Below are 25,771 nucleotides of genomic sequence, written 5' to 3' on the forward strand. Positions count from 1 at the left end.
CGCCAACTCTAAGAAGGAATACATTTCATCAGGGAAGAAAGGGGGGGGGGTACTTCTTCAATGACTGGATCAAGAAAAAAAAGTTATGGAGCTCATCTGAGAAACAATTAATTAAAAATCAATCCATAAAGATTATTTCGAATGTTCTTGCTTTACTAACTGAAATTAGATTGTTTCTTGAGTGCCAATGTGTGTGCACTCCCACGCAAGAATCTGCGTGGAAAAGACCTGGGCAAATGCGCGTTTTGCGCATTGCATCTGGTCACATGACCGCATGAGTTGAGTTTGGTGCAGAGATGAAGAAAACGGACGCGGATGAACTGAGAGATGCAGAACAAAGATTCAATTAAGTTTGAGAACACATTAAGGTGGCTAAATTAGAGATAAATGTTCAAACAATTACTTCGAAACTTTGAGAAGTTTAATGGAAATAAAATGTCGGAATGCAAGATTTTTAATTACAATTTTTTCGGAAAAGTGAATACTTTCGAAATATTTTTTTTTTCAAAAATTCCGCAAATTATATCAGAAGTCCAATACTAAATACTTAGAAGACAACTATTTGCGCTTTCTGAATGATGTATAAATAGTTTTCTTTACGATCATTAGAAGCCATAATACGGGAAAATACATTCGAAAAATCACCCGTAACATAAAATTAAATAAAAAAAAAGTCTACAATGAATTTTAGAATTCAGACTTCGAAGTGCATTGAGTCACCATTGCGATTACTTAAGTGCCAAATTTCAGGGATAAATTTGTCTAGACATATAAAAAAAAACTTCCTTTTGTAAGAATTTTTAATTGGATATTATTGTAAATAATTGATAATTAAATTTTTATTTGTAATTGAATATTTTAATTTTGTAAGTAAGAAAATCATTATCTATTCATTATGAATATTAGCAATAATTATTTTCAGAAATTGTATTACTCCAGTTATTTATTTTCAATGATGAACATATTAAATAAATAAAAAATTATATTTTCGCAATGTTGTTAAAATAAAAAAATTAAACTAAAATAAATCATTAGCAATTTGTTTTAGTTAAATATTTGTTAAAATATGAAATTAAATTGACCAATTATTAAATATAAGACTTAATAATATGCACTGATTGGATCTACAAAATGCCTAAATCTGATATGGCAATTTTGATCTCTGAAGTCACAATTTCAGGTTTTTACAGCATTCTTATTTAACAAAAACATTAATAACTGCTAGCAGCGATAATTATAACAATGGTTTTAATGAAAGTTTTAACTTTGTAACGGCCTCCACAAATCGTTTTTTTAAAATTGATTATTTGCATTTGTGCTTTTAACCATCAATAGAATTTCCTTGCTATTAATTATCACAGGTACATGACGAATTCTAACATTCCAATTATACATTCTTTTAAGTAGAAAAACAATGCCACATTATTTTTTCTTCCACTTTAAAATGGAATGTTATTCTAACTGAACTTACAAAATATGGTAAGAATTCCGAATTAGCACAGCATATTTATCATTCTACATTTATAAATACAAATGAAAAGAAAGAAAGAAAAAAAAATAATTTTAGACATTAAAAAAAATTTCTACTTAGTTCCAATAAAATGAAATTTGATGAAATATTGTTTAATTAGATACACACAAAAGAGCAACTCCAGGAATGAAATTTTTGCTAAATATTGTTGTACAAGTTCAAAAATATCGTCGTCGCCTAGAAGTCTGACATACAAATAGTACACAGCTAACAAAAGGAATATAAATGATAAAATGGGCCATATTTACAATCATAAATCAATTCCTGGTCACTAATAATAGATGGTTCTTTACGACTTTTAACCCTGTGAAAACTAATTGGCCATACAAGTTGGATGGTTACATTTTTTAATAAACAACACAATTAATTTGAACCAGATATATATATATATATATATATATATATAGTAGAACTCCATTCATTCAGATTATCTGTAACCAGAATCAATCCAGATAATTGGGGGGAAAAAAAGTTCAATTTCTATGGGAAGTTAAAAATTAATATTAACTTAACAATTACAAAAACAATGTTATTTATCTTTTGTATACATAAATACTGTATTAAAATATCAACTTTAGAACATATAAGTCAGATTCAGATGTGTCACTGTCTTCAAAATTTTGTTTGCAGATCCCCCTTCCCCACCATCCCAAAGTGATCCAAACAATAAAAGTTTTACTGTAAGTATGACTTATCTAAATTGCAGGAATAAAAAATTACACACAATATCTATGTTGATGCAGTTATCCCACTAAAGTACAAGCCATCTGAAGAAAAAAAATTTCCAATTTCTACAAATATTTATGTTTTTGGCTGTATCTGCTAAGAAGGATTTAATGTGATTCAGAATGTTCTCTACAGGATTAGTCACATGGAGATCATAAACAATATTGGTGCGATTCAAAATTAATGGTTTATAAGCTTTTGAATGAATGATTTGTTTTTGTTAAACTATTACTTTGAACATAATAAACAGTGACAATAAGATCATATTATGTATATATATATTAATTAAATTTGTAATAATTATGGACCAAAGATCCTTAAACAGCAGATTGCTGCTGAGAAGCTTATGAAAATTTTCTAACATTATGGCTTAGCTAGCTTATGAAAATTTTTTAAACCTGCCCTTCCTCCACCACACTTCTTAATATTTGGAATCAAAACCAGTTTTGTTTATTTTTTAAATGTTGCCAAACAGTAATTTTAAAAGGAGTTTCAGATTATTTGATCTTTATTATTAGGTCATAATAGGAAAAAGCTTTAGAAGTTTTATGTCTTTATATATGTCCCAAAGAATCATTTTGGGACAAATATAAAGTTTTATACAGCACACAAACATGTCATGGTTATGCTAACCATTCACAGTACTGTAAACAATTACCGCCATAAAAAAAAAGTCTTAAAAATTAGTTTTATTAAAATTTTAGTTAAAATTAATTAATCTGAGAAATATATATTGTTTAAACTAATAAAACAGCAGATAAGTCTACTAAAAAATTTAAAATATCCAATTTGAAAAAATAATTCATTATCGATATTTTAATATGTTATATACATGAATATACTTAGCAATGGCAATATTTGAAGTACAATATAACTTCTTGAGAAACAGATGCTGTGTTATTGATTTCATTTTTATACATTATGCAAAAAGCAAAGAAATATGAGCTTACAAAGGAGTTTCTAATCTGAGCAATAAAATTGCCATTGTTGAAATTAGAATCAAACACATATCATGAATTTGCATTATTAAGCTGAAGTAAATACATGAAAGCAACTAATAAATTCAGACAAAGAAAATATTTTTTTAATAAAAAGTTTATTATTAAAGAAATTAAAACTTCATTATAAAAATAAACAAGAGAGAGAGTGAAATACTTCCGAGAAAGATCCTTTTAAGATCTGAAAGATTTAAAAGTCTTTTTAAAAATAATTGTACTTAAACTGACATATGAATAGCACCCACTTGACAGATCATGAAATCAAAACATTCAACTGCAGATTTCTCCCCCTGGACTTATCATTTTTTTCTAACATGGAATCAAGAACACCATACATCATAGATTATAAATCTTTTAAAAAGATTTATTTCTTTTTTACACTAACTTTCAGATTTATTGTTTAAAATGTGAAGTACCAGATAAAAATGTGAATTCCTTATCAACAAAATGAAAATAATAAATTACAAAATAATTTCTTTGCTACTTAATCAGGAAAGACACTTATGAAGAAAATAAACTTTGTCTTTCTGATTATATATGAAAAAAAAAAAAAAAAATATTCTGATACAAGTATACATTATGAATAATGAACTTTACATTTTTTTTTTATTTGCAAGAATACAATTTGCAAGGAGTTTTTATTACAAAAGAACTTCTTTATTTGAGTAAAAATCATAGGTATACATTCAAAATGAAAAGAAGTTAATTTATAGCAGCTAAATAATCCTTGACTTCAGCAGGCAATAGACGCCTGAATCCAGACTTGTTACAGATGCCAATCTCAATGTTATCAGCAGTCATCTGACCTTCAAAACCTTCTTTCAAGGTTAAAATAGCATTATGTATTGCATCATCTAATTCCAACTCTTCACTGTATCTATAATCATTAAATAAATAAAAAGAATAATTAACATTATAAACAAAAATCAAAGAACTAATAATATATATATAATTCCACAAGGCCAACAAATATAATAAATGCTAAGGAATAAATAAATAAAACCCCTCCAATCTCATTAAAAAAAATTAGTTTCAAAAAGTAAATGAGTATGAGGGAAAAAAATTTGTAGCAAAATTTAACTGAACTTTCATGATATTTTTGCTGTTTGATTAGCTGTGACAACAATTTAATGTTATCAATTACCTGGATACTTATTATTTACATTTTAAAAACCATAGTCACAGATATAAGAAGTAGCACTTATAATAATATCAAGGGTAGCATGTCTCAATTTTTACCTTTGCAGACAGATTCATCAGCTTTTTGAGCGTTGTATGTAAATATTGTCCCTTCAGCGTATAAGCAGGAAAAAATTTCCATTTAGTTAACTAAGAGTTGTACAGTTGCCCTTTGTCAACTGATTCAAGCAATACCCAGATATATAAATGAAGACAGTCTTCAAAATACAGTTCCAATTAGTAATCATACTGTTTAAAAGTAGTACCATTTTAATATTTTGTAACAGAACAAATAAACTACAATGTACCCAAAACAAGCTATAAAGGAAAGAGTGCATCAATAAAAAATTATAAACAGTTTTGTTTAAAAATTATTTCTTTTCAAAATTTCAATTGAAAATGATAAGATAAAAAAAGTTTAAGACATGTTTTATAATATTTATAGAAATGTTAACTTTTATAGAAATAGAGAGAATCTGGTAAAAAAATAATTTTAATAAACTATGTCACTAAACTACTATGAGCAAATGCCTTCATCTTAATATAAAATTAAAAAAATAAATAAATTTATGATAAATTAAATATTTCTATTTACCCCCCAACTTTAAGAATGAGAGATTTTGAAACTTATTTGTATGGATTCTTATACATTCTTTCAGTTATAAAAGGGGGCAAAATCAAATTAAAAAATTACTTTTAAATAGGTAAACATTTCTATAAATCAATCAGGATATACATAAGAAGCCAGTTTTTAATTAATGTAAAAAGACATTAGAATAACAAGTACCTTTTTTCCAAAAATGCTTTGCCACTAACATGGTTTTTACCCATAGCAGTAGCTCTCCAAGCAAAATAAGCACCCTGAAAAATGAAGGACAATAATATATTTATAATGAAAAACCAATTTTATATGGTTTTACCAAAAAAATAATTGCTTACTATTTCATAAAACACACTTATTCAATATTATATTCTAATTAAAAAAGGGAAAAATTTATTTTCTTCTTTATGACAGTAATGCCAATGAGGAAAGACTATTCAAAATGATTATATTTAATAGAAAAATGAATGCTATGAAATATAAGCTCATAAATAATGAAATCAATTTTTCAATATCAGTATCAGATATAGAAAGATACTATTTGCTTTAAAATTTCTAAATTAATAATTTCTATTTGATTTTTAAATAATGCACACATTGTTAATAAAGATGAAAAAATTTTCATTTGAAACATCTAACCATATAATAAACATTCACTGATTTTCCACTTTATCTTCACTCTCACTTTTTTTCTTCCCTGTCATCCAGTGAACAATTATGTTTACCAGCACTATCAATATTATTGTAGGATATCATTGATGCAATTATATGATTATAATTCATCCAGACTCAATTTTTAAACAAAGGAGCCAAAAGAACATCTTTTTAATTTCATCTTAATTTCCTTGTATGATAAGTTTTATAGAGTATTTAAATCCCTATTTCATAAACACATGATAATATATCACATCATATGTTTCATGCAGGAAAATTTTTATTAATGTTTGCAAATTACGTAAAAATTGTTTATCATTCTCCATCTTAGTGAGTTATGTGTTTATAATCTATACCAATATACACTCTAAAGTGATCAGCTTTTAATTGAGAGCAATTATACAAGCTGTTCAATACAGATCAGTTTTACTTATTTATGATTATGAAGTCAGCTGCAGAAACATATTTGCAAGATATATTTAAAGGTGGTATGTTTTCTAAAAATCCCTATTTCAAATTCAAATTCCTATTGCTTCATAACATTTGGGGGGAGGGGAGGGGGGGGGGCAAGAGAAACATATAAATTATAATCTTATTCTATAAACACTAACATAATTAAATCATAAATAATTATAACATCAAAAATATACCAATTTAGCATAATAAATTTTGCACTTGTGTTTCAATGCATTTTAATCCCCCATCTCCCCCCACTCAAGCAAGCAAAATAATAACAAAAAGTGCAACAAAGTAAGCAAGATTCAATAATAAAGCAATTCAATGTTGAGTAAGAAGAATTCACTGATTGTTTACAAATACCTTATAAGCAGTAATAGGCACCCTTATCAAATTAATATGTTAAATTCAGAGCTACAAGAAGGTAGAATAAAGTATTAAGTTTAAAGATATATGCTCATCAAGGAAATTCTATACCTGGTTTTCAAAACTGAAATAAGGTAAATGCAGAACCTGCAAGAGATTTATTTTGTTTGTTTCTTAAATGTAAGTCATATCTTAATTTTAAAAATCTGTGATGCATATCTGTAAAAATGAATCACTCCAATTTCAATGAATCTTGATTGGTTAACAGATCTAGTAATTCGGAATAAACATGGTGTTTGTTTCAGGAATGTTCATGAATCCGGAATGTTATATAAAGATATACACACATACATACTATAAAGCAGGATATACTCAAAAGTTTTGATTATATTTATCTACTTTACATTTGCCAATTGAAATATAATGGTTTGAAAACAAGAATTAAAAAAAAAAAAAATAATTTTTTTATTACAGCTGTTATGTATGCATCTATTACTACAATAAATAGTCTTGATCTATAAATGTCATGCTTCCACCAATTTAATAAGTCTATAACATATTTTAAAAATTGCTGTTTAAAAATATAATGTCTAATGGAATGAGAAAATTAAATAATACTAATTATTTCATTAAGTTTCTAAAGATTCAAGCCAATTTAAATTTAAAAAGATATGACAGAGTAATATCTATTGTGAAAAAGAAAAAACTAGATGGAATCAGAAAAACTCTGACTATATTGCATATATTAACTATCATGAAGTTAACTATCATTAATCTGATGATACTGAAATAAAAATGCTGTGCGATTTTTTTTATTCACTATTTATTTTTATTATTGTGTGTGTGTGTGCATGCATAATAAATGTATCAAAAATTAGTATGACCAAGATCTTATAGAAAAATAAGAATAATTTCAAATATTGAAAATGGAGGGAAAAAAAATTAATCAAACATCTGATTAAATCTTAATATCTAAAATCTTAAATGCTATTAAAATGAAACACAGGAAAACAAAGAAACAAAAGTTACATACAAACAACAGAAAATACCAGAAAAGTTTCTTAAACAAAAATGTCATCAATAATTTTTTTTCATACATGAAATAATATACTTACTGATGGATCACACTGGAACAAATATGGCCTATCACTGTCCCATCCAGCAATCAGAAGGGAAACCCCAAATGGCCGTACACCACTATTGAAAAAAAAGAAAAAATGTTTTGAAATGAATCAGGTACATACTTAAGTAGAAAGAGAAGATGCAAACAAACATACACAAAAAAATGACCGGGCTAATAAAACAATAAGCAAGATATTCCTCCAGCCATTAATATATATCTACAAAATACATTAATAAGAAATTCCTTTTAAAATTTATTACAACTAACATTAAATAATTTAAGATCAATTAGCTGTCAAGTAGAATATTAGAGTGCAACAAAAATTGGAACAGCATTAACAAAACAACAAAAAAATAAAAGTATAACAGATTTTTAAAAGAAAATTTGAAATTATACAGCAAGAAATTAACTGGCTTTAAACAAATTCAGAAACATTCAATTACCCGGATTGAGTGTATTCTTGCATGATATAAGCCACTCTTTGAACTAACTGGCTAGTTGGAATAGGCTCCCCATATCTCATGTAATATTGCTGAGCCAATTTACGAGCCCTTCTGACCAATAAACTAAAAAAAAGGAGAAAAAATCAATCATATATCATTAATAATTCTGAAATATATGTAACAAGGTTATTGGATAAAAAGAGAACAGAAGTGTAGTAAAGTGTTTAAGATATATATTTTATTTCTTCATGAAAACAGAAAAGCTGAATTTTGAAGATTTCTTTATTTGAATCGTAACCAGGCAACAACATCATCTGAACAGAGAGGCAGAGTAGATTATAAGGAAGTATTTTGAATTTAAATAGTTTAGAAAGGAATTTAACTGAAACAGCATTTTGGCATGTGGTAGACTTAGTGTGTGTGTGTGTGTGTGGGGGGGGGAGTTTATGTAACTGAGAAGTTATACCCTTCAGTACAAAAAATGCACACATACATTTGCATCAAATTCTTCTCAGGCCTGAATGTCATTCCTTTGTTTTGCCACAGATACACACCAACAGGCTTATCGATGTATGGTTGCATTGAGCTTAAGGAACAAAATGCTTTCTATCAAATGCCATTACTAATCTATGTTTCTATCATATGTTTGGTCGTATACATCAGAAAGCATTTATCTCCCTGATGTCAAATTGGGTTTATGTAAGTGTCTGTAAATCATTGGATTTTTGCAAACAGAAAGATGCGTTTGTTAAGGGAAACACTGTTTGAAGAAATTTTAGCAAAGTTCAGAAAGACACAAATAGTGTAATTAAAGAATTAGAAATGCATCTTTATTAATATCAATTTATGAACTAAAGAGCCATTACTTTGGCTTCAACTAAAAACATAAGCAAACGAAATAAAAAATGAATGAACGAAAAAATAAACTTTGTTCACTGATATACAAGATATATGACTAAGGGAGTACAAGTTTATTCACGACATCATGACAATAAAATGTTTAGTGCATAAATCATGATGTTATGCACACAAAGAATAGAAACAATTTGCATAAAGATAAAAATCTGAATTTCCAACAAATATGTGCTCATTTTGAAGTGGTTATTATAATTTATACTCTCATTTGGGATAGGAATTTATTTCTCAGTTTCATTTGTGCAGCCATGGCAAAAAGTGTGCCAAAGAGGGAAGGGGAGGATACATAATTTTATGATTGATCAATCTACGAATTTTTTTCATGATAGAAACCGATATATATATTTTTTTCATGATAGAAACAAACATTAAATTATTCATGGTAAAATAGATGATTAAAAACTTAGAAGATGTATAGTTTACTCTGGGTTTAAGATAAAAGATGAGACACTGCCTATGTTTGTTAATTGCAAAAGGCCAATCACTACATCGATCTGCATTTTTAAATTTTTCATACAGATTTGAAGCATTAACTACAATTTTCATGAAATATTTTAAAATGTTAAATAAAATTATTTAAACATTTTTATGTTTTTATATCTTGCATCAATCACCTAATCTCACTTTAATTACTATCAATTATAGTAACGTATGTTATTTAGTTTTAAGAAACATTTTAATTTTTTAAATTATTATCATATTTTTAAAAATTGTTTACTTTCTATGTAAAAAATGTATTTTACAAATAATTATGTAAATCTATGAAATCTAATGTACATTAAGTTTAATAAGAGAAAATGCTCTGGTTTATAAGTAGATTCAGCATTTGCCAGGTCCTGTAGAGGCACTTCTTCCTGCGCACATTTGTCCCGAAAGGGTTAAATTATAAATATTTAATAACAATATGCAATCAGAAAATAATTATTTTAGGACATAGATAAATTAAAATTTTACACACACATACATATAAGAAAATTTTTCATAAAAAGCAATTCAGTTCCTTTATGTTACTAAATAATTTCTCTCCCCCCCCCCTCAACAAACAGATCCATATTCACTAAAATGACAAAAGAAAAAGATTAACTAAATAAAATTGTATTACTTTAAAACAATATGGAACTATAATAAAATAAAGAATAATTAAAATAAGGGATACATGATTTTTCATGTTCAACAATATAATTTTCTTTTTTCAAGTTAGAGTTTGCTTCACTCAAATAAGTATTGCAATTTCTAGAGATTTTATTCCTTAATATTTAAAATAAAAAGATATAAAAAAATATTAAGCAGAGAACTATGTGTGCACGCACACACACATTTAAAGAGCAATTTTCAACGAACACAACAGAAAAGAAAAATACCTATAAACACAATATATGCTTTAAATGATCATTTATAATTTATTACATTAAGAAACAAAATGAAGGTATTTGAAATGATATGAAAGTGATTTCTGCATATTTGTCAACACATATTTTCAAAACATCCAATTTAGCAGACACTGATAATATTTTTTTGAATATATCAATATCTCAATTTCACCATCTTGCTAAGTTCATAATTATATTAACTCTCTCTTTTGTCATCAGCGCCAACTGTATTAACATTAAATTTTAGACAGAAAAAATATATAAACTTCCACCAATCAATTTGCTTTTTTGAAAAAAAGACAAGCAAATTACTTACCGATAATCTGGTCCCATTCCACTGTAAACCATTCCAATATGGTCTGTAACCATTTCAACTTTATGTATGCTGTGCTCTTCATATAAAACAGACTTGTAATTCTTCTCAGTAGCTAATACTACTCCATTAGAAGCTATAAGATAACAGATAAATGAGACACCAAATATCAATAGAACAATTTTTCATAGCATAAGTAATTATAATAACCAGTATTTTTTGTAATTTAACTTTTATTAAAATTAGAATACATATTTATTGTCATATTATTTGAATAAGAAAAGTGTTTTAATTTAAGATAAAAGTATTCTTTACCTTAAATAAAAACTTTCTTTGTTCTTAAACTGCTCAATTTATTTATTATTATTATTTTTTTTTTTTTTTTGTTATTTAAACCTACCTTTTATCTTCAAAGACATAAATTAAGATTTTCACAGAAATGTTACAGATAACATATAGTATAATATGTTGTTGTCAATTTGTACTATTGAAATCCAGCTATTAGCACAAGCAATATCATCATGATAACATATATTTACAATATAATTACATATTCTGAACCATACAGTGAAGCCAAATTCTTGAAATCTAGATGAATTATATGTAGATATATATATTTCAATTAAAAAATATTATTATATTATTAAATTATATTGAGCATGTAAATTTAAAAAAAAAAATTACAATAGGCAGAATTTCATAAACAATGTTAAAAATTATTATATAACAATTTAATTATTTGTAGCTTCTAAATACATTTTCACAAATTCTGAATACATTTTGTAAAAAATTATAAAGCACTTTTTTTTCATATAATGATTATGCTATTTGCTATGTATTGTTAATTCTGATAATTAATACTGAGGCCAACAAATTTAATGAAATATATATATAACAAAATAACAATTCTTACATAATAAACCTTCCCATTTGACAAAAATGGTAGCAAATAAAAGAAAATTAATAACAAACTTTAATAAATGGCTTCTACTACCATATAAATAACATAGTTCAATTGTAATAATAGCATTTTACTCAGAAATCTTTAAAGAAACACAGAAAATGGGACAATGTATTAAAAACTGCACTCTTATAGGGATTCCTTTGTAAATAATATTCACAGTATGTGGTTAATACCAGATACTCAGCCAGTAATTCTTTTTATGTTACAAGTGTTTTTTTTATTCAATGATTTATTAATTATCTATTCATTTTTATACATAAATATTCTTTATCTTCCAGTCCAGATAAAAATTGAGAACATTTAAAGTATAACTATTAATAATGAACGTTATCATAAGGAATGAATCAAGTTGATAAAATTTAGCAATTTTCCTTTTTGATTGCTGGCACAGCTTTCCTACTTCATAATTCCCAAAAAGTTTAATATTAATATATTAATTATTAAATTCCATGCTTAAAACAACAATAGATGAAAGAAAGGTAACTGGTATTAACCACACACAGTGAATATTATTTACAAATAAGAGCACAATTTTTGATAATTAATGGATGGTATGTGGTTAATATAAAAGTATTGAAAGAAGCTATGAGAAACTAAAATTAAGAAATGTAGGGAACTGGAAACTAGTGACTGGTTAAGGTATGTGGCTCCTTACACTCAAGATAATATCAACTTTTAGGAAGTTTAAATGTTGGATCAAAAGTACTCCAACTCAAACTATTAGAAATTAGAACTGAGGCAGAGTGAAGGATAAAATAAAAATATTTGCAGAAAGTTAATCTTCTATATTAATATGAAAAAGGGTTGCAGTCAAATTCAAATTTGTAACAGATGCCGATTTTATTTATAAAATATTGAATACTAAGTCTTGAAGTTTTAATTGTATGAAGTGCATTGTAAAAACTTGGAGAATGAGCTGAGAGACTGTTTTGATGAGATTGCCCTGAGTGTGGTCAAGTATTCAAATCGCTAATCCATTATTCTTATATCTAAAAGATTTCTAAACACTGTATTCATAAGAATTTTGGATGAATTTTTCATTATATGTATGAGAGATTATATGCCCAATGATTAAGATAACCAACTATTAAATAGCAAATGTATATTTATGATGAGAAATGATAAAGGATGTTTCTATGTTTGTTGATATTTTATTTAACTAACAGTCCTAACTAAATTTAATATACTTTCTCTGTAATGTCAACAGATATATTTGCTTTAGTTTTTCTACTCAGAATTTTCATTTTTATGTTTCTGTACATCTTAATAAGGCATACATAAATGTGAATATTAAAATTAAAACTCTGACATTAAAAAAAATCAAATTTCTATGATATAATTACAGTATGAAATTTCACAGAAAACATATGACATACTAAAAATTATTGAATTTCTTATTCTTTCTCTTCAAATTCTATTATTTTGTATTTTTTATGCAATATATTATTTGCTTATGTAATATATATTATGATACAACATACTATGTAGAGTTTTATTTATTTCAATTCCTTTATGTAATGAACTTCTAACAAGATATTTTTCTATTTTTAATTTGCTAATATTTGACGAAGTTCTCAGCAGTTTACCTAAAATTTCTCAAAATAAGAGCTATATAACCCCCAAAAAGAAAACAAGCTTCAATCATACAAATAATATATTTTCTTATATAATATATAATTATATTTTCTTTCTATTTCTGAAAATATATCTATAGCATATGTGTACTATAATTAATATATATAACAGATTTAGAATAAATTCCATTAAATTCATCTTACTTATTTTTGTGCATTTATTTGCCAATTGATACATTTGTCATTAAGTGGCATGAAAATATTTGTTATGTTTTGTATTAAAACAAAAAATATTCAATAGTCATGTAACTTTATTCTTCAATATTTGTATTAAAAAAAAGTAAGGCATAACAAAAGCTACAGTTATCAAACTAGCTCAGCTATTGCTAGTCATGTGGTGTAATCATCATTACAAATAATAAGTACAAATAATTAAATTACAGAACTTAATAAAATATCAATACATATATAAATAAATGAATTAAAAAACTATATAACATTTTTTATGTGGAAAATGCTGATATACAAAATCATTCCAATTTAATTTTGCAGAAATTTTTCATCTTTTTGCTTCAATGCATGCATTTTTGAAAACTTATCTATTTGTTATAAAAATGAATGATAGCATTATAGGTAGGTGTGAAGGGGTCTACAGTTTCTAGATTAAAAAAATATATCTACAGAATCAGTCAGCCACTGAGTGGGCCATCTTTAAATAATATTTGATATAAATTACTGATATTTGAGGAAAGTTAAAAAAATATTCAATACTATAATGATATTGTCGAATATTTCAAAATAGAACCATGAAAGTGACAATACTTTTTATTTCAAAACCAATTTATAGAGAAAGTTGGGGTAAAATCTGTATTTAACAAAGACATAAAATACTCTATAAAACATAATTTTCTAATTCAATGAATTAAATTAACTAAAAACTCATTTTGATGAGTAGAATCAAAACATATGTAAGTACATTAGAAAGAATTTTTTTTTTATTTCAATTTGAATATTCAAGCAATTTTAAAATTATTTGAAGGCAAATCTTTTCAACTTACACTTAATTCCTACTGAAGGAGCTCCTGCTGCAACAGAAGCTAAAGCATATTCAATCTGCACCAACTTTCCTGAAGGACTGAAAGAAACATATATTTGGGTTAGTTTGAATTTCTTTCATTAACTCATATTCTTTCAAGAGACAATAGAATTTTTCTCACTTTTTACAAATACTACAATCATATTTAATGATCTTGAATTCAAAATAAATACAGTGTTTTCTACTACAAGCTCTAAATTTTTGGAATAGCATGTAACAATATATAAAGAATGATAAATATTTTATCATTTTAGTAGGAATTTTTAAATTTCTTTTTAAAACAATCCCCCCCCCTTTTAAGGTACAAAGAATTTTATTAAGATTTTACAAATCAAAGCTGAGATATATAAATATAAATCTATAACATAGACCATGACATTTAATAACCATACATGTTTCAGTTTTGAACAAATTAAAACACAAACCTTCGGGAAGTAAAAGCCAAGATTGTAATTAATGGCCTTTTTAAACTATGTTCATATAAGTGAAATTGTATCAGTTATAATTTTACTAAAATATATAAATATAACAAAATTTTAAGGAAATCCAATTTGCTTCACAGGATAAATAAATATGCGTCTTCTTTCAGAATTCAGTTCTGTGAATAAAAATGTTATTTAAGAAAAACAAAGCCATACAGGAAAATTGGGCATGTGGCAACAAATTGCACCAAGTGGCAACCGTTTTTTCAATAAGGGAATAAGTTGCCAAACATTCTCTAATAGTTTCAAATAACATTAAAATAAAAAAAACTTGATGCTTGGTGACAAGTGATAAATCCCCAAATTTATTGGGGGTTAAGATTTTAACTTCAGAGAAGGAAGTATCTTCTCTTTATTTCTAGCAAACCAATAAAATGGTCCATATTCGAATTCATGCTAGCAATTTTATTTGCCCCAAATTTGTATTTCTTTTAGCACGGGTGTTTGTTTTCACTCAGCTAACGGTTCAGAATATCAACTTTTCTTCCACCTCTAGTCAATGCTTCAGGTGACTCTGTTTCAACTGATCTTTTGCAGGTGTTTTTCTTAAAATCCTGCTGTAGAAATTTCTCGCTTTGCCTTACAAGTGCAGACAAATTGCATGCCGATTTGAATGAGCTATTCCCGTTAATGAGGGGACAAATGCAGAGTGATTAATTTTTGTATGAAAGTTAGTTAAATTACAAAAGAATATACATGTCCAATTTGCAAAGAGGAAATTAGTCTGTTTGAATGACTGTGAAGATGGTTCCAATTGGGTTTGTAACAAGACAGGAGATAAGTCATTATATTAAAAGGTTGGTTCAAAAGGATAGTTGGTTTGAGTGTATCAATGTGTGTATGCCTGTAATTTTGATAACTATCAATGTATGAAAGATACCAGTAATAAATAATTTTGATTGAAATTTCAACTGATGATAAAACTTAGTGTGACTAGACGAGTTTTTGCAGAGAAGTTTGTGTAAATGTTGACTGGAAATTGTCAGGTAATTGGTGACACTAGTGCTGTTACTGAAACTGATGAAAGTAAGTTCAGCAAACGGAAGTATAAAAGGGTTAAGAGAATTGAAGGTAAATGGATATTTGGTGAAATTGAAAGAGATAGTGCAAATTGTTTTTTTCTGTGTAATGAAAAGTTGAACAGACAGCAAACATGTTTATAGACATTGTCGAACAGTATCAGGGGTGTTTGTGGGACCCCAAAAAATCCCCTGAAACTTTTATGGACTTACTACCGGCATTTTGGAGTTTCGAGAAGGGGGGGGGGGAGAAATGAAAAATTACAATTATGAAGTATTGAATGACCTAATTATAAAAGTTCAATGAATTACTTTTTTTGCAAAATTAATAACCATAAATTTTTAAACATATAAACTACTACATTTTATGAAAATATTTTAAATTACCTGAATTAATTCTTTTAAAAAAAATTATCTAATTTCTGCTGCTTTTTTTTATTTTCTGATATTTTTCACATGAGGTTTCTTTAGAAGCCATTAAATCATATTTAATAGTCTGCACTGCATCTAGGGAATCAATCTTAAGAGAGGTTCTATAGTCAGTGACAAGTGTATCCATTAAGTTGAATGCACTTTCCACTAATGGGCCATGGAAGCAGCTAAGGCAGGCTTTGACCAATTTAGCCAATGTAGGATACTTATAATCATTTGTGAAATCATCTTTTAAATTAAAAACGTTAGACCAATATTTATCAATTGTACACTTGACTTGATTTCCACTTTCATCAGATGTGTAGAGCATTTCTTTGGTGATATCAATATCACTCTGGTATAACCTTATTTCAGCTTCTACTTTTGATTTTTCATTATCACTAAAAATATGGGACATAAAAGATGATAATTTTTCAAAAGCTAATATTGTACTGGTTTTACCTCTTAGCTCTGGATCTAATGCTGTAAAACTAATTAGATATGAATTTTTAAGGGGTAATTTCTGTTTCATATGCTGAAATTTCTAAATGAAATTCTCTTGCGTACATAAATAAAAAAATATTTCAATAAGCGAAACGAAAAATTTACACGTGCATCAATAAATGAAACGAAAATTTTACACAGCGGAGAAAAAAAAGTTGCGAAGCGATCAATGACAAATAGCTAATACGGCGAAAAATCCCCCTTCTCTACTTATTGGCGCTACGCCAGTAGAGATAAGACCTTTGAACCCAGAGTCACGTTATCACACATCTGGTCGAACGAAGTCTCCCCCTTTTTTTTCTGCCGCGCCTACTTGCCGAAAAGAATCCAGAAGAGAATGTCCGAGAACCGGGGGAATGAGTCATAACTCGCAATAAGGAAAGAACAAAAAAGAAGTTTTTTCCCCCTTTTCACGCATTATCACTGCCTTTGGAGAAAGAAAGGAAAAGTTTTCACCACACACACTGACCTTGCGTTTTCTGCTTTAAAAGCAAACAAAATTACCCAGATCAAAATAAATAATTCATTATTATTCCTACTTCCTTTTGAACGACGATCCCCGGAAATTCCGGGGATCGAAGTTCAAAATCCCCGGAATTCCGGGGTTTCCCCGGAGCACAAACACCCCTGCAGTATGCAAGACCAGGACTAATTGTCTTAACTGACAAAAACAGGAGATCTTACAGACTATTGATGGAGTTGGGCTATGTCCACTACACCATGAACCATTCGGTAAGCTTCAGAGATCTGGCGACAGGAGTCCATACAGATGAGAGAGACACCTGGACTTGCATTAAAGCGAAGTTCCAGAGAAGGACAATAAAAAAAGTGAAAGATCAGTTTGACTTAACTGGTCTTTCACCTTCTTAAAATTTATATAACGCAAAGGCTATATAGAAAAGCAACTATACAATCTTTATTTCCAAATTTTTTTTAGAGGAATTGGTGAGTTGTACTTTCCTCACATTTGTAATAGGAGAAATAAAGTTTAGTGATTTCGTTTTTCTCTATATTCAGGAACTTTTAGTTTTCGCAGTTGTTCTATTTTATATTAAATTTTCTTTGATAATTTTTGCCATCATTGTCAATGTAATTTCTAAATTTAATAATTTTGCATTACTTGTCTCATATCCAGTTGTCATATTATTCCTGATTTTTTTGTAAGTTATTTCTCTTTGCCACCATATCATGGAGGCCATCTTCAAAATGAGTGCCATATACAACTTCTTGTAGCCATACAAAATGGTAAACATTTGGAGTTTTATGTGCTTAGCGAAAAATCTGGAGCTTTCCAGTTTTATTTAAAACAAAATAAACCTATCTCCAAATTTATCTAAAATAAAATAAACTTAACTATTGTAAAATATATAAATGCATATATTCACAACAGGAAATGCTACAAAAATGAATTGGCCAAAATAAATATAATTTTAGAGTCATATACAATAAAATACTATGAATGATTTGGAATTTTCATTTGATAATATTACAAATTTACCCATTCCATAATAAGCTTATTGGGATAATTATTGAAACTGAGTATAACACATAATAAAAATATCAGCAGTATTGTACATAAACGAAATTTAAGCAGAGTCCATTTCGTGTATATCTTATTTCAAAAAGTAAAAGTAATCAATTTCATAGATATTAAAAATTCTTAAATAACATCGAATTAAACATTTTACGATTCGTAAACTTAAACAATAAAAAAATTAATTAATTAAAATTCTCTGATCCCAAAATCCTTAAAACACAAAAAATAAATGTAAAAATACTACCTTATGCATGAAAATAATATTACTATAAAAGTGTGCAATAAAAAGAAATCAAGTTTTTTGTCAATATATACATACATTAAAAAAAACAATGACTCGACATTTTTGAGAAACATATTCCTCACAAAAGCATAATTATAAAATACTCAGGTGGAAAAAAAGTGCATACTAACCTAAATGTTGTTAAAGAAAAACTATATCGTTCAGAAGCCATCTCAAAGCTTTATAAACTTGAAATTCCGAAACAACTTTTTGTAGTTGAAAGATGGACCCGGTAACGATCGGATAGTTTGGTTTGTCATGTAGAATGAAAGTAGTAGTTTCTAATTTACTGAAGTAATAGGGCTTTTTTCCCTAAAAATAATGTTTACATTAAAAATGAATTTACATTAAAAAACATTTGTGTGAAATTAAATGTAGAAAATGTAATAATATTTCATTCTAGATGATCATTTTTAGTGATTAAAGCAAGAAAGAAACTTTTATCATTTTTAAATAATATTCGATATATTCAGAATTTACAAGAAATAAATGAATGATATACATTTCAAAACAAATTAATCTCTTTTGCTTAAATATATAGCTTAACAATATTCTTATTTTCTTGAGATAGTAAATAAGGAAAAGATTATTATTATTTTTACTTTCAAACATCCCTTAACTTTTAACTGTAAGCAAAATATTTTGTTGATAAACGGTAACTGCTTTCAAATGTTGTTAGTGACAGGTATTTCGAAGAGGAGACACTTTTTTATTTTTATTAAACATGCCATGAATTGATTCAAATTACTTTTGCACTTTGAAAAGTGGAATATTTTTCAAGGTGATGAAATTGATGAGCACAATGACGCCCATTCAAATAGCTTCCAGTGTTATTGAAAAGCTACAAGAAGAAAATCGGATCGCTTTAGAAACACTTCACAAATCTCAAAGTAACATAAAAAATTTGGAACATCAGTTATTAGAGAAGGAACAATTGATTAAAATACTACAAGACAGACTTCGTGCTGGTTCAAATAGTTTCCTTGAAATGAGCAACAGACAAAAAGAAATAACGATTAAACATTTAGAATTACAAATTCAGAAATTGCTTCAAGAAAATAAAGAACTAGAACAGGAAATAAATGCTCTGCAATCAGATATTTGTGCTGGGTGTGAAACCAAATATTTTAGTGTTCCTACTGAGAAAAAGGTAGCACCCAAATCGTCTCTGAAAAAACCAGTTACAAAAAATGTACCAGGAAAATCAACTTCTCAGTCTGGAGCTGAAAGTCGTGAAAAAATGTTGCAACGAATCATTGAGCATAAAGATAAGAGAATTCGTCACCTATCTAAAGAAATACAAAAACTCTCGCAAACTGAAAAAGAATTAACCAATAAAATTTATAGATTAACCAAATTAATTCCAATGTCTCATATGCCTTCAGAAATTTTAACTGAATGTTTATTAAAAGAAATTCAATCTCTCGAATCCCAGATTCAACTTAATAAAGGAGAACGTGGGAAATTGCCTCATGAAAATGATGTGATGAGATTTAAAAAGTTTGATTCTGATCCAATCCTTACATTGAAAGGATCAGGCATTACAAGCCAAAATGATAGTGCTATATCTAAAAAGGTGAGTAAAAAATCTAGTTCAAATTTAAAGCGGAAAGAAATTTCATACAGCGATTTCGGTAATGTGCAACAAGAAAATGTTACTCTTGTGTCAAATTTACATAAGTTGTATAATGATGTTTCTGAGTTGAAACAGTTATTTGCATCAGAGAATGAAAAATTGTATCAAACTGTTACTAAAGACTCTTTACGAAATGATATGTTAAGGACCCAATGGAAAGAAATTATGAGTAGATTGAACAATATTGCTGAAAGTATTCAGAGTATAATAACAATAAATCCAGACTTCAAACAAAATGAGCCAACTGTTTCTAATGAGTGTGAAAATATTATATTACGTTTGCAAGATAGATTAAGAGATTCTTTAGAACTAGCAACTCAGTATGAAAATGAAAATGCAATTTTGAAGGAAAATATTGCTAAGTTAAAAAATCAGTTAACACAAAAGAAAGAAAATCAGATATTTCAAAGTTCAACAATTGAATCATCTGAAGAAATTACTTCTTCAACAACTGTTCAGAAGCCTACTCATGGTGTTGATGATCATCAGCAATTAAAGAGTTTGTTAAGTTTAAAACAAAAGCAGCTAGATGCTGCGGAGAGCCATCTGAGAACTTGTCAAAATTTCATTGAGGAACTGCAGCGAAAGCATTTGGATTCTGATTGTATTCCTGATAAAAAGGATGCCTCAACTTATGTAAATTATCAGGTTGGTGAACTACCTCTTGGAGCCTTGATGACAAAATTAGAAGTTGCTGAAAAAAATATTAAAACATGCGAAGGTGTGATTGAAGGTCTGCAAAAAGTGATTCAGAATTTGGAAGAAGAAAATATTAGATTAGAGTCAGATTTACATATGGCTAAATTTAAGAAAGTTTTATCTGAAGCTAATAATAATCACACTGCTTGCTTGAAATCGCAATTAAGAGATGCTGAAGATGAAATGTCAGCTATTAATAATGAGAATAAAGAACTGAAAACTAAAGTTCATTCCTTGGAAGCAGATAATTTGACTCTTCAAAATAATTTAGCACGTGTTAATGAAGAACTTGCTTCTTTACAGTCTGCAGCTAAAAGTAAAGTTAATTCCTTAGAAACAGATAATCTGACTCTCCAAAATAATTTAGTGCATGCTAACGAGGAACTTGCATCTTTAAAATCTGCAAGTGAAGAAAAATTTTCACTTCAATCAAAGTTACATATTGCAGAGAAGCGTATTGAATCTCTCGAAAATAATATTGCAAAGGAGCAAAATGCTGTTGAAAAACTCAGGCAAGAAAATACTGAATTAAAAACCAAGTTACAGTCAATTGAAAGAGAAAATGTTTTGTCTAAAGCATATGAGGATGATGTGATGTCATTGAGAAATAATCTTATCTTGAAAGAAGATGAGATTCGTAATTTAAAAGAATCCCTCCATGCATTTGAGCGCAAAGCATATGAAATGAATCATTATCGAAAAACCTTACGTCAAGAAATTGAAAAGTTGTGTGACATATTATTAGAAAATACTGAAAGCAGTAAGAGTGCAGCTAATCGAAAAGCTATTTATAAAGCTGCTGCATTGCATTCTGCGCAAGCATTGTTGCGCTTAGATGATGATTATAATTTGCAGTCAGATAATGATGAACAGTGTGATGCTTTAGAAGAGATGAAACATCAGGTTTCAGTGTATTTAACTGAAGTATCCAGGATTCATGAATTACTAACTATTAAGGAGCAACAAAGAGAGAATCTTCTGAAGCAATATCTTGATATGAATGGTCAGACAGATGTTCCAGGATTTAAATCCAGCCATGAAGTACATTTTCAAGAAGAAGCTGCCATCTCTGAAATTGACTCCAGGCCTCTTACTAATTCTTCTTCCAGTTCCCGTGGAACTACCCTTGGTTCATCAGAATCAGGTATACACTCTGCTGATAAAAATGTTCAAACAGAAAAAAATCAATCTGAGCATGGTATTCTTATTTGTTCTCCATCAGAAACAGTACTTAAAAATGTTCAAGAGGAGTTAGAAACTTCTAAATCAATTACCACTTATTTATTAACAAAATGTTCCCAATTGGAAGATTTATTGGAAAAAGAAAGGACAGAATATGCAAAGTGTGAGAAGGAAATTGAAATGTACAAAAACACAATAAAGGATTTGAAAAATCAATTGTCTGTAAAAAGTAATGTAGCTAAGAGACTTAATACTCTAATTGAGATGATGCGTTCTAAGGAATGTAATGATGAAATTACAGTAGAACAATTGAAAAGTGAAATTAAATGGCTTGTTAATGAAAATCAAAAAGTGTTTGAGAAGATCACTGCAACTCAGGCTGAACTGTATCGTTGTAAGGAAGAAAATTCGAGAATACAAAATGATCTTGATTCTTTAAAAAGACAACTTATTAATGAGAAATATGAACATGCTAAGGTTAACAATGAATTAAAGCATTTACGAGTGCAAATTTCTAATTCTCAGTCTTCCACTTTAAATGATATTTGATTTATAAATAGAGTATCAAATTTCAGATAAAAAATTGGCATTTTACTGATTTAATTCTGATTTTATATATATATATAAATTTTATGACTGAGAATAGAAATATTTATTTTTGATTTTATGTTAAAATCCAATAGAGAATTATTTGAAAGTTTTATTTCCTATTTAATTTATGTAATTTTTGATAATATATTTACTTGTGAATAAGTATATTATATTTTATGGTATTATGCTTTTCTTTTCTTTTCTTTTTTTTTTTGCTGTGAGATAAAAGTCTTTCAATATTTTTGTATATATATCAGATAACATTTTAATAATTTTTAAGTAGAAGCATTCTATATCTGCTGATATTTTGGTAATTGTTTAGAATTTTATCTCCATTATTTACTTTTCCTTATCGTAAAATAAATGAATTTTATTGTACCCCTTCCTTCCCATTAATTCCTTCCCATTTTATTACTCTTTATGGTGAACAGGAGGTTTGTAATAGATATTAAGTTCCTTTATGAGAATAAAATATAATAGAGGTTTAAAAGCTACTACTTTTTGAGAATTGAAATATTTTCTAAATTATTTTTTTTATTAGTAAGAATTGTCATTATGTTAATAAAAACACAAACTTGAAGGGGGGGGGGGAATGGGAAGAAAGTTTTTACTGCAGTGAAAGGAATTATATGTAATTGCAATTTCTTTTCATTTATAGTTATTCTTAAAAGATGGGAATTAGTTTATTTGATTGAAAAGAGTATTTCAGAGGAAAATAAGATTATTACTTTTATAATTGCTATTTAATATAAACTATTGTATTTTAAGATTTTTGTAAGCTGTTAGTTAAGATTCTTGATCTAGTGATCATTCTCTTTGCTAAATGATAACTTTAATTTTGCTTTGTAAGTTTTCAGTTTTAATCCTTCTAAAACATTTTGAACAAACAAACAAAAAAAAATTGAATATACTTTTATCGACTTTTTAACCTGTGATTTTCTTAATTTAAGTTCTTTATATTTATTTTATTTTTATTGTAATAAAAATTCTTAGTTAGTTTCTCCCAATTTTAATGAATTCTCACAAAATAGTGTTGAAGATTTGCATGAAAGTTATTCATGAAATAATTTTCAGTGAACTTGATTCAGTGTTTATCTATCTTGGATGATGTAATGATAATGAGTGGTATATATTTTTTCATTATTACTGATCATCAGTGGTGTATTGATGGGAGTAAGGGAATGTTTACACTCTGAATGTCAGTCTTAGAAGACACTATTGAGGCAAGATGTTAATGTGTTTATATCACCTTTTAAAATGTAATATCCTGAAGGGATGCCATTTATCTTTGCTGAACCACTAATAGTGGTCTAGGGATGATTGTGAATGAAAAACTGATTTTACACACCAGTTATCCAAGTTATGACACTCCTTATCATATTGAGCTTTTACTATTTATGCAATAATATTTTTTAAAAATTCTTTTATCTCCAAGACTGGCACTTAGGACATCTTTACTCCCTCCTTTCTAACTGTTATGTTACGTATGTGAGAAGTAATAGTTCTCTATGTTTATAATTTACCTTATGTGTAATGGTACTGGATATTATCAATGTTTTTATTACATAATTATGAATTTAGGTAGTTACTTGTGAAGTGAAGTTTTGAACAATATTTTAAAATAATATTTTATTAAGTTTTAGGAGATTTATTTTGATTTGTTCATGCTATACCCTCGTTAATACTAGAAAATTATCTTCTTCCTGAGAGATTTAAAATAATTTCTTTCAGTTAACTGAGAATGATATCTTTAGGAGTAAGTTTCATTGTTTTGTACAAAAGTAATGTGATTGAATGTCTGACAGTGCTACATTTTTTACATCCATATCCTTAATATTAGCCTTTTCATTGCTATAAGTAGTAATAGTGGACTTAGTATACAATGCAATATTAAAGTTTTGCTTTAAATTGAGTTTCTTTATATTTCACGATTTTTGAAAATTGTCTCATAGGTTAAAACTACCTCCTTTTTATGTTTGAATATTATGCCCAGTAAACATATTAGCCAAATGCATTTAATTCTCTGTAAACCAATTTTCCATTGGCTGTTAAAATCTATCAGTATTTATAATAATATGCATGAAAAAAGTGTTGCCAGTGATTTGATATTTTGAAACTTAGCATATTATCTGTAGTATTGTTAAATAGAACGTTTAATTAATAATCTAATGTTCTTTTTAATTTTTTTTTCAAATTTTTTAAAAATATTTTTATATACAGTTTTGAAAATGATTTATTATATATGAAAAAAGTTACATATTAGAATGTTATTTTGTCATACAGAACTACTTTAGTTGCAAATGGCCAATAATAAACTTTAGAGATTCGTGTCAATTATACTTAGTGATTAATACTATTAAATTTTTTTAAAAAAATTGATTGGCCTTGGAAAAAAAAAAAATTTTTGAATATGAATTTAAAATTTATTTTCAATAGTTAGAAATATAAGAATTATTATTATCAATAATAATTAGTTCTCCATTTTCATTATTGCATGATTATTTAATACTCAAATAAAAAGTTTTTATGACATAGATGAAGTTGAATTATATCTTTTTAAGATTTCTCCAATTTTATTTTAGAGCACAGTTTTATTATTTCTGTTAAGTTTTCTGGTACTGGATGTTATTAATGTTTTTATTACATAATTATGAATTTAGGTAGTTACTTGTGAAATTAAGTTTTGAACAATATTTTTAAATAATATCAATATTTTAATAGACCATTGTAGAAAAATTTTTTTGAATAAGAATTTAAAATTTTTCAATAGTTAGAAATATAAGAATCATCATTTTTTTAAAAATTATACAATATTTTTAGTGTCATTGTTTAAATTAAAAAAAAGATTAAAGCCTTTTATATGTTTACAAATATGAGAATGAATTTAATTAGATTCTAGTAGTGAAAGAACATTTCAAAGTACTTTTACAGTATTAATACTGTTCATATGACGAGTCATATTGTGCTTTAATTGATCTGGTATCTTCAGATGTATGCCTACTAGAAATAAATAACAGTATCTATGTTTAATTTGTAGCTTGATTTTTATAATAACTAAGCCCATTTTATTCCATTGATTTTAGAAAATTTTAAATCTTAGTGATTTTAGCTCTTCTAA

The 25,771-nt window shown here is 27.2% G+C and overlaps 2 protein-coding genes across 2 annotated transcripts; one reads left to right on the plus strand and one right to left on the minus strand.

Annotated features, from left to right (window-relative positions):
- Positions 1 to 3,832: 3,832 nt before the first annotated feature.
- Positions 3,833 to 18,811, minus strand: LOC129975693 (proteasome subunit alpha type-2-like). The gene is made up of 7 exons (XM_056088825.1): positions 18,677 to 18,811; positions 14,272 to 14,348; positions 10,679 to 10,811; positions 8,078 to 8,200; positions 7,627 to 7,708; positions 5,222 to 5,295; positions 3,833 to 4,132 (listed from the first exon to the last, which is right to left on the minus strand). The coding sequence occupies exons 1-7, from the start codon at positions 18,715 to 18,717 to the stop codon at positions 3,958 to 3,960; spliced, it is 705 nt and encodes a 234-aa protein (XP_055944800.1). The 5' UTR covers positions 18,718 to 18,811; the 3' UTR covers positions 3,833 to 3,957.
- A 402-nt stretch (positions 18,812 to 19,213) lies between these two features.
- On the plus strand, positions 19,214 to 22,645 carry LOC129975819 (centrosomal protein of 135 kDa-like). The gene has a single exon (XM_056089049.1). It carries the CDS (start codon positions 19,330 to 19,332, stop codon positions 22,609 to 22,611), a length of 3,282 nt encoding a protein of 1,093 aa, XP_055945024.1. The 5' UTR covers positions 19,214 to 19,329; the 3' UTR covers positions 22,612 to 22,645.
- The last annotated feature ends 3,126 nt before the right edge of the window (positions 22,646 to 25,771 follow it).

The sequence above is a fragment of the Argiope bruennichi genome, chromosome 7 (assembly GCF_947563725.1).
Source record: "Argiope bruennichi chromosome 7, qqArgBrue1.1, whole genome shotgun sequence".
NCBI classification, from domain to species: Eukaryota; Metazoa; Arthropoda; class Arachnida; order Araneae; family Araneidae; genus Argiope; species Argiope bruennichi.

Coding starts and splice junctions, on each gene's coding strand:
- LOC129975693 (XM_056088825.1), bottom strand. CDS start 18,717: ATGGCTTCTGAACGATATAGTTTTTCTTTAACAACATTTAG. Junction 8,201..10,678: donor GGAATGGGACCAGATTATCG/GTAAGTAATTTG, acceptor CCTTTTTTTTAG/TTTATTGGTCAGAAGGGCTC. Junction 7,709..8,077: donor CAAGAATACACTCAATCCGG/GTAATTGAATGT, acceptor TTTTTTCAATAG/TGGTGTACGGCCATTTGGGG.
- LOC129975819 (XM_056089049.1), top strand. CDS start 19,330: ATGAAATTGATGAGCACAATGACGCCCATTCAAATAGCTTCCAGTGTT.